At 33.2% G+C, this 15,655-nt stretch overlaps 2 protein-coding genes across 7 annotated transcripts in view; both read right to left on the bottom strand.

The window, feature by feature from the left end:
• LOC111044204 (aminopeptidase N) overlaps positions 1-4,673 on the bottom strand; it is a 73,607-nt gene extending 68,934 nt beyond the window's left edge. For both annotated transcript variants that reach the window (XM_039434262.1, XM_039434263.1), the window contains exon 1: positions 4,653-4,673. In XM_039434262.1, coding sequence (XP_039290196.1) covers positions 4,653-4,658 — 6 coding nt within the window. In that variant the 5' untranslated portion in view covers positions 4,659-4,673. The remainder of the gene's footprint in view (positions 1-4,652) is intronic.
• Positions 4,674-13,746: 9,073 nt separating this feature from the next.
• Positions 13,747-15,655, bottom strand: part of LOC111058688 (MKI67 FHA domain-interacting nucleolar phosphoprotein) — a 105,645-nt gene continuing 103,736 nt past the window's right edge. For all 5 annotated transcript variants that reach the window (XM_039434271.1, XM_039434273.1, XM_039434270.1 and 2 more), the window contains exon 5: positions 13,747-14,942. In XM_039434271.1, coding sequence (XP_039290205.1) covers positions 14,457-14,942 — 486 coding nt within the window. In that variant the 3' untranslated portion in view covers positions 13,747-14,456. The remainder of the gene's footprint in view (positions 14,943-15,655) is intronic.

The raw sequence follows: 15,655 nt of genomic DNA, 5'->3' as shown, positions 1-15,655 counted from the left end.
ATGAAATAAAGTAGGCCCGCACTCGTAAATTAAAATATGCGTACAAAGTAGAATAACGCTGATTGATATAGGGACAGAACTGTAGCAGGATCCACGCAAAACTGACAGAATTACTTGAATGAGACTTCAATGATGATATTTATGAGGAATGCTGACAGAAATTGAATCTTAGTATAGCAGCAATAAATCTTCAGCCTTGTTACCAAGTTAGAAACTAAAATGTAAAATTAGCTGCCAGTGTTAGCTGGAGATCTAAGTGCAAGAATGAAGTGGAAATCAAAAGGAGGGACGAAATATGAGGGAGGAAGGCATTAAAAGGAAGAGACGAAAGAGTTTAGTAAAGGGTGAGATTATGATGTAATACACAGAGGGATTTCGGTGAGCGATTTTTATGACCAGTGGTGGAAGATGTAGAATACCTTCAGAGGGTTTGCAATTTCGGGTACTTTCGAGTCTTGAGTTGAGAAAAAGGTTCAGGGTGAAGAGTGGGCAACGGAGGAGAATAATTGGGAAAATTGTAAAAGGAGGTAATGAAGGAAAGAATAAAGGAGCTGGGAGGATAAAGGAAGAAGTGTGCTGGAAAGAAATAAAAGGAGATAAAAGAATATAAAAGGAGATGAAAGGATATTGAGATAAAAGGGGAGGAATAAGATACATGCATGGATAGTCGGATATACGTACAAAGGTGAGGGATGACAAAGAATGAAAACGAAAATTGAATAAAGAAAAAGAGAGAAGAAAGAAGGTTGAGAGGAAGTAGAGGCAGATCGACGAAGATGAGGTGACAGGTGAAGAGGAAGATGGATGTGGAAAAAAATGAAATTGGTATCTATAGAAGAAGCGACATGGAAAAGAGTAAGTGAGGGAATGAGAAATCATGACATTTTCATGACATTTGCGCCCGGACTATAAGTACAGGTCAAAATATCAATCAAAATTGGACACTAGTCACAATAATCAATAATCCACAACGTATGAACTCCATTAAGGCATACTTTGGAAGGATCTATAGTCCGTGAAAACCTTAGACTGCAGCATTGTTCTTATGGGTTACAGTGCTGCCAGATGGCTCAGTAACCGAGAAAGTCAAATCAGCCGGTCATGTTTTCAAATAACTGTTTAACAATTGAATATTAAAAAAAATTAACTTACTGTTTAAAAATTATAAAAAGTTTTATAACTCCTCTTCTTCTTCTTCTTCTTCTTATTTCATTTTTTATTTTTATTTTTGTCTATCTTCTTCTTCTTTCATTTTTTCTTTTTTTTCTTTCTTCTTCTCCTTCGTCTTCTTCATCTTCTCCTGTTCCTCCTCTTTCTTTTTCGCCTTCTTCTTCTCTCGCTCTCTCTCTCTCTTCCTCTTTATCATATCCTCTATCATAGTAGTAAAAATTGAAACTTTCCTTGTTCATTCATCTTGTCCACGATGATGTTTTTCAAAATGTAAGACTCGATGAGTTCTTTCATAATGAGACTTGAACTAACAAAATCGGTCGAGAATCACGGAGGAGTTGAGGTCTCAAAAACAAGTTCGCCCATTCATTTAGAGATAGGCAACACGCACTACAGTGAGGTCCACGTTATAAGGGCAGTGGATGAAGATAGAAGAATAGCGATGCCGAATCTCTGCATTAATTAATTATATTTCTACACTGTCAAAAACATAATTGGCATTGTTGTGGACCTAGAAAAGGATAGTACCACCGGCTTTTTCGAATGATAGACAAGGATAGCAAAACCAAAGTTGCTCAATTACTGACATTATAACGTGGACCTCACTATACAAGCTTGTACATAAAGTTGCAGATTTAGAAGTATCCTATTTTTTCTCATTCGATCGAATTAATAAAATATTGAAACTGGAACGTTCTCATACAGCCGAGTCCCGAATTATAGAAAACTTTAAGAATCGACAGAAAACTTTGTTTGTCGCATTGAGCCGAAAGAGTCCCAAACGACAGAAAGTTTCTCTAGTTTGTCGCAAATGACAGAAAGCGTTCTGCCAATTGGGAAAGAGTAGTTTTCGGCCGTTTGGGAAAATATAGCGTTTCGGTCGTTTGGGATTCTGTCAATTGGGACCCCACGCATTAATTCATTAAAATTAATTAGGCTTAATTCAATAACTTCTATATAGTAATTTTGAAATGTTAATAATGGATTAGAATTTCTTGACATATCATTTTACTGCAGTACTTGATTATTTTTCAGAAGGACGCAAAGAAAGGACTGCATTCACAAGACAGCAAATAAAACATTTGGAGGATGAATTTCTGAGATGTAGCTATCTGACAAGACTTCGTAGATATGAAGTTGCTGTCACACTCAATCTAACTGAGAGACAGGTAAAACGGCTAAAAACTAATAATAGTCCAGTCACTATATACATTGGTGCATGCAATTTATATTGTAGTTCTGATTTTTTAATATATTATTTGGGTACATAAGAGAAGTCCAGAACCAATTTCTTCATGCAAAATTTCCTTGTGCTAGATACAGAGTGGCCAAAAAACTCTTATTTTCGGCTCATTTTCCAGTTTTCAGCTATTTCTGCCAAACCTCGTAATCGAACAGAAAATTGCGCTCTCGCCTTTTTTTAGATTATTAGATTCTGATTAAAATGAGATCATTCGGAACTCTCTATCTCCAATGAGTACTGAGTTATGATTTTTCAAAAATGAGTGAAATTTGAAGGAAAAATCAATTTTGATGAACAATATCCTCCGATTGTTAACATTTAGATGAATAATTCAAAATCCCTCTGAGCGTATTTTTGTGCTCTACAATCTGAGATCAGGAAGAGCGCTCTATCTCAAATAGATTTCCAGGTACACCTGACAACAATGCTCCTTGTATTGTGAAAAACACCTAATTTTCAGCTTCAACCATCATCACCAACTACATTGTCCTCACATTGATATTTCGCACAATGACATAAGTTCATGAGATTATGTTCTATGAGAATCACTTGTTAGATGCACTTAATTTCAATATTTCCTAGTGGAGAGACGCGCTTAAGGACACCTCAAGGATCAAAATTTCAAACACTTATAACTTTTGACACAATGCTCAGATATCATCGTACTACACCTCATTCTTTAATATACAGTACACTACACTCAGCAATTAATATTTTTCATTTTTCGACCGAATTTGACTTATGATGCATGATTTTGGACCGACTTGACGAGCCGAGAAGAATGAGGTGTAGTACGATGAAATCTGAGCATTGTGTCAAAAGTTATAAGTGTTTGAAATTTTGATCCTTGAGGTGTCCTTAAGCGCGCCTCTATACTAGGAAATACTGAAATGAAGTGCATCTAACGGACGATTCTCATAGAACATGGTCTCATGAACTTATGTCATTGTGCGAAATATCAATGTGAGGACAATGTAGTTGGTGATGATGGTTGAAGCTGAAAATTAGGTGTCTTTCACAATACAAGGAGCATTGTTATCAGGTGTACCTGGAAATATATTTGAGATAGAGCGCTCTCTCTGATCTCAGATTGTAGAGCACAAAAATACGCCCAGAGGGATTTTGAATTATACATCTAAATGTTAACAATCGGAAGATATTGTTCATCAAAAACTAAAGTTCATCAAAATTGATTTTTCCTTCAAATTTCACTCATTTTTGAAAAATCATAACTCAGTACTCATTGGAGATAGAGAGTTCCGAATGATCTCATTTTAATCAGAATCTAATAATCTAAAAAAAGGCGAGAGCGCATTTTCCTGTCCGATTACGAGATTTGGCAGAAATAGCTGAAAACTGGAAAATGAGCCGAAAATACGAGTTTTTTAGACCACTCTGTATCTAGCACAAGGAAATTGGTTCTGGACTTCTCTTATGTACCCAAATAATATATTAAAAAATCAGAACTACAAATTGCAAGCACACCCCTTTTTTTATGTTTATATTGACTGGACTATAATTAGTATTACTAAAAAAGTATAATAGGTACTGTATTTAACCTTTTCTCTCTGTGATGGCCACATGAGTATTATGCTTGTGCGTGGATAAATGGTTGATTTATTGGCTGCCTTTATTCAAAACCTGGTAGGGCGAAGTTAGGGCACAGCCGGCCCTCTCTTAATGAGGTGGATGATGAGAGCAGATGAGTGATTTAGGTAGATTCCGAACACACAGGAAGAGATTTTCAACTCATGAATCATATTCAGAGGAGTGGTCACCCTTTCAACGAGAGAAGGAGGCGCATGATTCTCAACTTATCTCAGCGATAACTTATCAGCGCGAACACTGAGTCAAACAGCTCTCCCTCCCCCAAACCTAATACAAGAGTTGCAGAGCAGAGCAGATAAAGAGTGAAATTCACTTTAAACGGTTAGCATTGCTTATAACATGAATGCTTCCCATGCAAACAATGCTGATAGTTTAAAGTGAGTCTCATCACACTTCGATAATCACATTATACATCTATAATGTATTCATTCATATACCTAATGCCAATTAACATACTAATCAACGAATAGAAGCATACTTATTAGCATAAATTATCAGAGAAACGCATCTCAATTTATTATTCTGTTGTTCACTATTGCATAATATTAAATTATCCACTCAAGATATCCGGCGTAGATAATTGAGATTGAATCTAAATAAAGAAACGAATTTTTGTTTTTGAGGTACTTACATGCATTATCAGAAAAAGTCTCGTCATCTCAATTTAAACTCTTGTTCAAAGTTCAATATTTAATTTGAATATGCTCCATTTAAGTGTGTATCCTAGTAATTGAAAATAGAAAAAGATTCATTAGTCAGGCAGGCTTTTTGTAGCATGATCGGTATAGGCTATACCAACATTTTTTTCAATTTCTACAGGGCTACTTGATGGCTTTTATTTATAGAATCACTAGTACCCTTTACTTTTCGAAGACACGTCCAGATTCAGCTAATTGTCAGTTTAGACAATTGATAATGGAGCAATTATCGAAGTGTTCAATTTGGACACATTGCTCGAAACCAGTCATGTCTTCGACAAGTAGAGTACTATCAAAGAGAATCGGAATAGAATAAAACGGAACCTATTCCGATCCTGTTTGGTTCTTTAAAAACATTTAAAAACTCTTTAAAACCCAAAAGTATTACTTCATTATGAATGAGGTAAAATATTGTCAATAGACAATAAATTGTCCTCAATGAGTGAAATAAAAACACACTATGTTGTCTTTCAACTGACAGTTCTATAATGACAACATAATTTATGGTTATATTCAATTATGGAGAAAGTAATCAAGTTTCTAAAACTAGTAGTTCTGTGAACAGTAGACCTCACGCAGTATTCTCATTCACAAGTACCTGATTGAAACTATAGACCTTATGGAAATAAAGCAGTAGACTGGCTTCTCCACACATCTGTGTAATCACTTGTCAGCTGATTTATGATGAATAATTCTATAGACTGATTTTTACTCTAATATTGGCGTTTAAAGGAGGCTCCTTTTTCCTTTTATATTATCCGTGAAATGCAAAATTTCCAAAAACCTTGTATATACGTCGACGCGCAATTAAAAAAGGAACATACCTGTCAAATTTCATGAAAATCTATTACCGGGTAAATGCGCAATATATGAACATTTAAACATTAAGAGAAATGCCAAACCGTCGACTTGAATCTTAGACCCCACTTCGCTCGGTCAATAAATAAATCTAAATCTTCATTGGAAAAATAAGTTATAACAGTGTTTAATTCCTTAATGAGTTCTTGACTGTTGCTTTTAATAGCCCAGTCAATAAAGGTTTTTTCGATCCGAAAATTAAATAAATGCTGAATCTCTCACCATCGATAGAACCCTCCCAGAGAGTCATTCTCCCAAAAGTCCCAAGAGATCCCCCTGGAGCTTTCCCCTCTAGCCACCCTCAAAGTTGAAAAATGCAGATAATCACAGAAAATCAATTATCTCTGTAACCATTGATCGGAAAGAGTTCTATTATATGTCATTCGATTCTTTACACTATGGACTACAATATCAGATCTCTTCATTTTTTCAATAAAACAAACAGTCTTCTTGATAAAATAATATAAATGTAAAAATTAAGGGGGTTGCGATTTTATTTTTCTGTTTTCTCCGATTAGCTTCGAAGCAAGTGAATTAAAAGAAAAATGAGCCTAATAATTAATGTAGCCACTTCCATTGAAATCTAATGATGTATATTGTTACGTATTTGCGATTTGATTTGACGCCGTGAAAGGGGAAACAGCCGACGCGGTACAGCGCGGCTGACTCTCTTCTCCAAAGTGAACAGTAAACAGGAAATCAATTACCTCTGTTACCATTGATCGAAAAGAAGATCTATTATATGTCATTCGATTCGTTACATTATTGACTATAAAATTAGTCGTATTCATTATCTCTATAGAACAAACAGTTTCCTTGATAAAATAATATTTATGATAAAATTTAGGGGTTTTTCGATTTGATTTTTTTGTTTTCTCCGATTAACTTTGAAGCAAATGATTTTAATGAAAAATGAGCCAAATTATTAATGTCGGCAAATTATTAATTTTTCATTGCGAATCCATTGATGTGTATTGTTATGTATTTGTGATTCAATTTGAAGCTGTGGAAGGGGAAGCAGCCGACGCGGCTGACTCCCTTCACCATAGTAAACAGTAATAGTACTGCTTTCTACATTGTATCGTACTGGCGCTTGAAACAATCAATTTTGTCTATTGTTTTGACATGTTCTGAATCTAGATTTTCACTTTTCAATACTCTACAGAATATTATAATTTTCTTGAATTAACTACGCTGATGATAAAAATCAGGCTTTCGTTGTATGCTCACAGAATTTATTAATTTGAAGTGTGCCTTCTCAATACGAGTCAGACGTATCACAATTTGATAACTCTAGTTTTAATATTGCTGTTCTTCAATGAAGTTTGTAGATTATGACGTGTCCGACTTCTTCATCTTATCCTTATTTTGTGAAAAATGAAGATTCAAAATTTCTTTTCATAGCTTTTTTGTGTTTCTCCATGTTTGATTACTCTTTATAATTCAAGCACTTGATAATGGAATGAATATCATCGGATCGGGTGAACAAAGAAAATAAAAGGGTAGGTATTTAATAAAATTGAAGTAAAGATTTTAGAAAATAAAAGTAGAAGTTATTTGAAACAAATAATAAAATTTCTAGTAAAAATTCAACTTTTTCCAATAGGTACGAATTTCAAGGCTCTCAAAATGACTTTTTCCCAATCACAAGCAGAAATTCCAATGACCATCATAATAGTAATTTAATGACAATTGTTCGTATTGTTCATTGTTCGACGTAAGATAAGCTATATCCTTAAGGTAATCAACTTATTTAGGACTATTATATGTTTATGAATGAAAGCGAGATAAGAGATCAGTCAAACTGAAATATAAACATGATATACAATGCATATATCTGATCAACTCAAATTAAAAATTATAGTATCAAGCCGAAATGAATTGAGCAACTGAATTTCAAAGTGACTATCCACTGTTCAATTTGCACTGTGATTTCCTTTTACTTCCAAATGGATTAAATTGCTTGGCTCTCCAATGTAACAATTATTGTAAAAAAAAACAAATGGAGTGTGAACGTCATCCAAATAGCATTTAAATTTGAATTTTCAGATCATGAAATTCATAGCAAATTAATTCTTGAGAGAATAGTGATGAATTGCAAACAGTGCATGTAACATAGATACAAGCGATACAATGAAAAACAACATCAATTACCGTAATTTAATACTGGGCTTATCAAATTTATATTACCGTACCTTCAAAGTTTTTAAAATGTAAAACTAACATTTTCAATTTTCTCTACTGGAGCAAAACATCGATAGAAAATGGAGAAGAGCCCATCATAACCACAAAATACTTGTACTAAAATCCACTTAAACTAACTCACTTCAACCATTCAACGATCACAATGAACTAGAATGCTGTAAAAACTATAATATTGATAATCAGATACCGTACATTTTTCAAATATCTTTACCTAACTAACTAAATCTGTGAATGCCAAGTCATAAGAAATCATGTTCAATAGATTTAATTTGAATGCTTCAACATATAAATAAAAATTGGTCTATTCTTTTGGTGCCCGAAGCAAAACCAATATTATCGGTTTATTATCGGAATATAATTAATCAACATTAATTGACATCAGGAATAGCTTCTGCCAACCTTGTAATTCCAGTATGATTCTGCTCATGCTTTACTTCCATTATTATAAAGTTCTCATTGAGGCCCTTGTATAATGAACTAGCAGGAACCCGTGCTTCGCAAGGATCTATTTTCAAACTCAATAATCTGAAAACTTGACGTAATGAAATCTTGAAGAATTGAAAATAGGCATATAACCATCCTTGGTTATTTAAGAATCTAGCCTATATGCAAAATTTCAAGTTAATTAGTCCTATAGTTCAGACGTGATGATGCGTCAAACATAATATGCGTCAAACATTTCCTATCCCGTACGTGTATAAGCCCACTCTTTATTTTATTATAGATATGGTTACAACTGCAAAAGATAGGAGTGTGGAACAGAATAGTTGTGACACTATGATAGCGCCAGAAGTGTCTCAAACACAATAGTAGGTACTACATGAACTTTTTGAAAGTGATTTGAAAACAAAATGTTAAAACAACAGAACTGAAAGTTTTCAACCTTATCATTCTACCTCCATTTAGAGAGTCTTTTGTCTGAGCCGAATGAAATCTTCTATCTTCTATTATATATATATATATATATATATATATATAAATGAATGTCTGTTTGTTCCCTATGACTTGAAAAATACTTGACATAAGGCATGAAACTTTGGGAATATGTTGTGTGAATATTGGGGATGGTTTCTGACCAGAAATTTTAATAGGGTGGCTAATAATGATTATTTATTAATCCATTTTACAGACCTATGTTTTCGAAATTGTCGGTCTAGCAGCTACCGAAGAACGGAAAGATTATCATGATTCAAGATCATATTGGTATAATGATCATATTGGCCTATGATTTAGCATCTAAAGTAACCAGCTGTAATAAACACGTCACCCTATGATAAATTGTATAGGCTACTGGTATTACAACGGTAGTTTGGAGTTGATTGATTACAGCTGTAGATAATAGTTCCTTAGAAGGCCTATACAAATAATTATCACTCCCCTATCAATGAGTAACCGGAAAATGTTGGAAAAAAATTATTCACCTCATGGAAGAGAGTTGTTCAAATTGCATTCATTAATGGCAGAATAATTTTTTTTTAATTTAGCTTAGCTTATATTCATCCTAAAATGGAAGATGGAAAGAATAACTTATGTAATTCTGTGTGATTCATTGTACATCGCATATTTCCTGGACCATCTATTGATAATCAACAACTATGAAAACATTGAATTCATCTTTGAAACACTGATGTATGCTATCAATTTTTTTAATTCAACACTTTACTGTTAGATATAACTAGGCTTACCAATTGATTGAGAAGAATATGTTTTGGGAATAATGAATGCTGCATGACAAAGCACATAGGAAGTCCGTATTTAGATGTAAATGAAAATATTGATTGTCAGATACATTTCATGATTCATCAAATAAAGTAAAGTGTGACATGAGATACATTTACTTTTTGGCGGTACGAAGTTACTTTACTATTAATAGTCAACGCTGAAAAAAGACAGGCTCAATCACCAGGAATACTATAAATTCTATGAAGGACCAATAAGCCATAAATTTTGAGTAGTTCAATTACTTCCATTATGGACACTGAATACATTATATGGACAATCAATACGTATGAATATTATTAGCTACAAAATAAAAGACTTTGATTGAAGTGACCCAGACTAGTACAATATGAATAACCATTTAGATGAAATATAAGAAATTACTCACATCTCTCATCAACAAGTACTTTTTGTTCACAAAATACTAACACAAAAATATAAGTTATATTGAATGAACTCACGGCTAGTACCGTACTCAAGTTTGTCTTTTTCTGGCCGTGCTACAAATAAATGTAGGTTTATGTTTGACAACTCGTTTTTGTAATCTTGTTGTCTATTAAGGAATTTTTCAATGTGATTTTTGTTTGCAATAATATTTGAATTTGAAAAAAGAATTATCAACAAACTCCTAAGCAAAGATAATCTCTGTGCTCTGTTCTAATCGGGGATGTAACAATGGAACAAACACATGGCAAGCTCGCGCTTTCGATCCAAAGAAAATTAAATTCGATCAGCTGATTGATAAAATTATTTTAAGCTTTCCAATGATTACAACATATGTTAGGATATCATGTGTCAATTATTATCTCAGTTCCATATGGCATTCACCTTACCATGTTCATAACCTTACTAAATAGGATCCTTTTTCATCCTTTGAAACCCTTAGAGGCAAAATATCTCAAATTCCGTTCTTAGTGCGCGTCTAGCATGTTTGAAGAATATTTGTGAAAAATTTCAAGTCTGTAGGCCAATTAGTTTGAGCTGCAGAGTGACTTTACAAGGAAATTTTCAAAAAATTCCCTCTCCTGGACCCCTCTCTGCTCCTGGTCGTAATTTTTCTGCATAGATCTAATTTTTTTTCGTAGCTGAACAAAAAAGTTCCTCATGACTTTGCTGTGCAATGAGCGGTTAAAAAGTACAACATTTTTTGGGGGCCCCAGCTCCCTCAGGGGGGCAAATTTCTGAAAATCCATCCTTAGTGGATGTTTTGAGGCTATTATAAACAATTGTGCAAAATTTCAAGTTTGTAGGCTCAGTAGTTTGGGCTGTGGTGTGATTTCAGTCTGTCGGGGCTTAGCCTTTTATAGATATAAGAGAAAGAGAAGAGAAGAGAAGAGATGACAAGATGAGTGGAGTTGAGGCATTTGATGAGTTAACAAATAATAGAATATGATTAATAATCTTTCAATTCATCCAATACGGTAGGCTACTTTGTACTTGGTTCATGATTCTTTACGAATTTTCAATCTCCAATGGACTGTACATTTAGTTTTCAATAAATTGAATATTCAATTTCTTATCCTACTTGTTCAACTTGTGATTACGAGAGTAGAATGTAAAACACTTTAATGATTTTTCTACTTCGTATAAATGCTTACTCTTCCTAAATGTGTATGTTTGCATGGCTTTCATCTTATACTGAATTTTCATATTGGACTGCAGTTTAGATATGTAGATTCAACTAGTAAGAATGGAAGATAAGCTACTTTTACAGAGAGAATCATTTAAAGTTTCAACTCAACAAGCCCAATCTATAAGTTTTATGCCTCAGCCGTCATATATATCATTATATATATTTCATCCTTGCTCACAGACCTTAGGTCCATGCAGGGATAAATTCCTTTAAGTACGGCCTGTCAGCTTGCACTATTAGAGGAATAATAAACATTAATGGTAGAATAGAAAGTCTTTATGTTATTATGCTTTATTATTATTATATTTATTATTATGATTATGCTTTGTAAGTAACATTATTGTATTGTAAACATTTTTCTGATAGTGTGGGTGACAGAATTTATTTATATTTGTTGTATTGTTTTTTGGATGAGGAATAAAAGAATTTGATTTGATATTTTGTCTTAACTGTTGGTATATTATCAACTTGGCTTGGAGAATAACTGTGGAAAACAGCAAACACTGCACGCTATCATTTTTCAGGAAATTGCCACTGTTAACACTATTGTAATCTATAATTCTTCTCTGTTTTTGATATTCAGAACTTATGATGAGTTGTAAAATAGATTAATGATCATACACACATATATATATATAAATATTTATCATATCATGTAATAGTATGAATATCTTATCGGTTGTAAACAATATATATTCTGTCAGAGAATGCATGATTAAGCAAATATATAATGACAAAATGATGAGTTAATAATCACATTTAAATCAAAACATGGACATCTATAATGATGACATCAAGACAATCAAAACATGGACATCTATAATGATGACTGTATTGTAATAGTGGCATTATTATAATAATTAATTCACGTAGAAATACTGATTTCCTGAATCAGTAATGACAGCTGAATTGCTGTTATCAACTTGGTTGAATCTCGAAAATTAAAATGTTTAGAATTCAGAGAATTGAAAAGTGAAAATTTAGTTTCAGCGCATGTCAAAACAATAGACGAAATTGACTGTTTCGAGCGCCATAGTGTAAATACGATACAATGTAGAAATCAGTACATACTATTACTGTTTACTATGGTGAAGGGAGTCAGCCGCGTCGGCTGCTTCCCCTTCCACAGCGTCAAATCGAATCGCAAATACATAACAATACACATCAATGGATTTGCAATGAAATTGCCGACATTAATTATTTGGCTCATTTTTCATTTAAATTATCTGCTTCAAAGTTAATCGGAGAAAACAAAAAAATCAAATCGAAAAACCCCTAAATTTTATCATGAATACTATTTTATCAAGGAAACTGTTTGTTTTATTGAGATAATTAATACGACTAATATTGTAGTCAATAATGTAACGAATCGGATGACATAATTATGATAGATCTTCTTTTAGATTAATGGTTACAGAGATAATTGATTTCCTGTTTACTATGGCGAAGAGAGTCAGTCGCGCTGTACCGCGTCGGCTTTTTCCCCTTCCAAGGCGTCAAATCAAATCGCGGATACGTAAAAATATACATCATTAGATTCGCAATGGAAGTGGCTACAATAATTATTCGGCTCATTTTTCTTTTAAATCACTTGCTATGAAGTTGATCGGAGAAAACAAAAAAAATAAAATCGCTACACCCCTAAATTTTTACATATATATATTATTTTATTAAGAAAACTGTTCGCTTTATTGAAAAAATTAATTGTACTAATATTGTAGTCAATTATATAACGAATCGAATGCCATATAGTAGAACTCTTTCCAATCAATGGTTACATAGATATTTGATTTTCCGTGATTACCTGCATTTTTCATGTTTTAGGGGGCTGGGGGGGAAAGCTCCAGGGGGATTTCTTGGGACTTTTGGGGGAATGACCATCTGGGAGGTGAGAAATTCAGCTTTTATTTAATTTTCGGATCGAAATTGCTTTTTTGGACCTTCATTGACTGGGCTATAATGGTGATCTAACTTCCTATTGAAAAAAACACGTTCACAATTTATATTGATTCAAACTCATAGCCTTATATAATTACACGGTGTTTGTGTTTTTTGTCCTATTCCTATATTATATATAATACAGTATTATATTTTTCATGCTTCATAATATACTGTAGTTTCTACATTATATGAACCACTAATTCATAGTAGAACTACATACATTATATTCGTATGTAATAAAAAAATTCTCGCCACACTACTGTATTTATGGAAAACCATCACTGGCTATAAATTATTCATCCTTTCTTATTTTCAGCACACCACATCATGTAGCCAATTGATTTTCTTCCATTTTTGCATTATTGTAGACTATTGTTTTTAGATAAATTAAATTGAAAAATAAACATAGTACCGCAAATGGGTACTGTCCAGACGATTAGATAATTCTTTTATTTCTTCCAAGTCACCACTTCAATTATTATTTGTTTTATAAAAGTTCTTCTCTTCTAGGTGAAGGTGTGGTTCCAAAATCGTAGAATGAAATGGAAAAGACAACAAAATGAGATAATGATGACAAACACCAAGGAAGAGATGAAAAATATATCCATTAGTTGAATCAAAATTGGTGAAAATGAATTCAAGTTGCATGAAAATTCAATTAAACTCGAACGTCATCGTAACATGTTGTAATTGCATTGATGTCATATTCGTACATTGGTTCCCAAGACATTGCTTCCGTTAGATGACATCATTTCATGACGGTTAAATTTGATTGGATTTTCGTGCAACTGGCCGTAATTATTGCAAACTTCAAAAAGCAGTAACTGTAGTAATCTTAAGGTTTAAATGTTTATTTTCTAATTATTAGAAAATAATTGGGTTGAAGTATTTTTAATTTAAACATTTTAAATGGCTACTTACTTATACTTCTCTCAATAAAATAAGTTTCACATATAGATTTCAATCTTGTGAATGGAAATTTGAAAATGATGTTGATTAAAATGTGTAAGTTTGCTTTGAAAGTGAATTGTACACCTACCACTAAGTAATATTTTTTAGTGGAAATACTTTCATAAGTTTCTGTATAGTATTACCAATTTCGTAATTTTTGCATTAATAGTGAATAGACAAACTGCCATAGAATGTTTCTGTAGTTACTTTACTTGATGAATTTTAGAGTGAAAAAGTAGAAACTTGAAAACATATCATTGGTTCATATGGGAATATATCTACACATTTGCATGAGAGCCAATGGCATTCCCTTCCTGCTCAGCTAAACAGAGATGCGTTGCAAATCAGCACTTATGTGGTTTTAAAATCAACTTGGTCTACATTACAATATAATACATTACTTTATTGGTTAAAATTAAACAATTTTTTCTTACTTTAACTGGTTACGACACATGCGCGCACCTAGAGCGCCTAGGCGATTATGCTGAATCGCTTCTTTCACAGGTTTCGCACTCTTTTTGATAATTTTCTTGCCAGTGTCTTTGATAGCTTCTTTTAGTGTCTTCACACTACCCGATTTCTTTCCAGCAATCACTTCTTTGGTAGTATTTTTCAGCGCTTCTTTCTTGTTAACCACAACTTTTTTCAGGGTTGCTTTCGTGTTGTTCTTCATCACTTTTGTGGTGTTCTTGATAGCTTTCGTAGTGTTTTCCAGAGTTTTCTTTGTGTCACTTTGGAGCACTTTTTTCTTACCCTTGTGAATCGCTTTCTTGACAGCCGCTTGTGCCAGGTCAGTTTTCGAAGTTTTCTTTAGTTTCTTGACTTTGATGTCGTCATCAGTGTCATCCCCATCATCAGTCGGTGTCCTGTCTTCCGGTTTTTTAGTAACTTTCAGTAGTTGAGCATCGTCGTTGATCTAGAACCACAAGAAAATAATTGATCAGTTAACATCAACATTAGGCTATTTGTAATTCAATGTAGGTCTTTTACCATTGCAACATATTGTGAATTGAAAGTTTTTAAAATGGGTACTTTAACTTTCATTACTTTACGCTTGTATAAAATTTCTTTGCTTCAGAGCCTTTGATTGGAGAGTGTTCAAGCTCCAAAAAAGGCTATAAGGGCAATTAAAGGTATTATAACTACAGAGTCCAGTAGAAATCTCTTTATAGAACTAGGCATAATAACCGTTCTTTCTATTTATATCTATAAGGTGGTTATGCATGTTAAAATGAAAACTATGTCTAGAAATGCTGATACACATAGATACAAGAAATAGAGGAGACTATGCTTCACTGTATCACAGAACAGCTTTTTTTGAAAAAAAAAAACAACATACAGGGTGCGTGAAAAGTCCGAGAACGGCTTAATATCTCATACACAAAGGTTATTTGACGATGGGTGTGATTGGGGATCCTACTCAAATTGAAAATACTACTTTACTATGACTTCAAAAATCTGGTCCGTCATCTTGGATCCGCCATATTGAATGCAACTTTATTTTTTTAAATAGGAAGGTGGTCTTGCGATACATGATTTCGATACGAAATTTCAAGAAAAAAAATGAATGGCGAAAACCGCATATCGATATCTTAAACCGTTTAGAAGATATTCACATTATTAATCAAT

Source organism: Nilaparvata lugens, chromosome 8 (assembly GCF_014356525.2).
Source record: "Nilaparvata lugens isolate BPH chromosome 8, ASM1435652v1, whole genome shotgun sequence".
Taxonomy (NCBI): Eukaryota; Metazoa; Arthropoda; class Insecta; order Hemiptera; family Delphacidae; genus Nilaparvata; species Nilaparvata lugens.
Note: the sequence above shows the minus strand (reverse complement) of the source record. Positions and strands in the feature narration are given on the sequence as shown.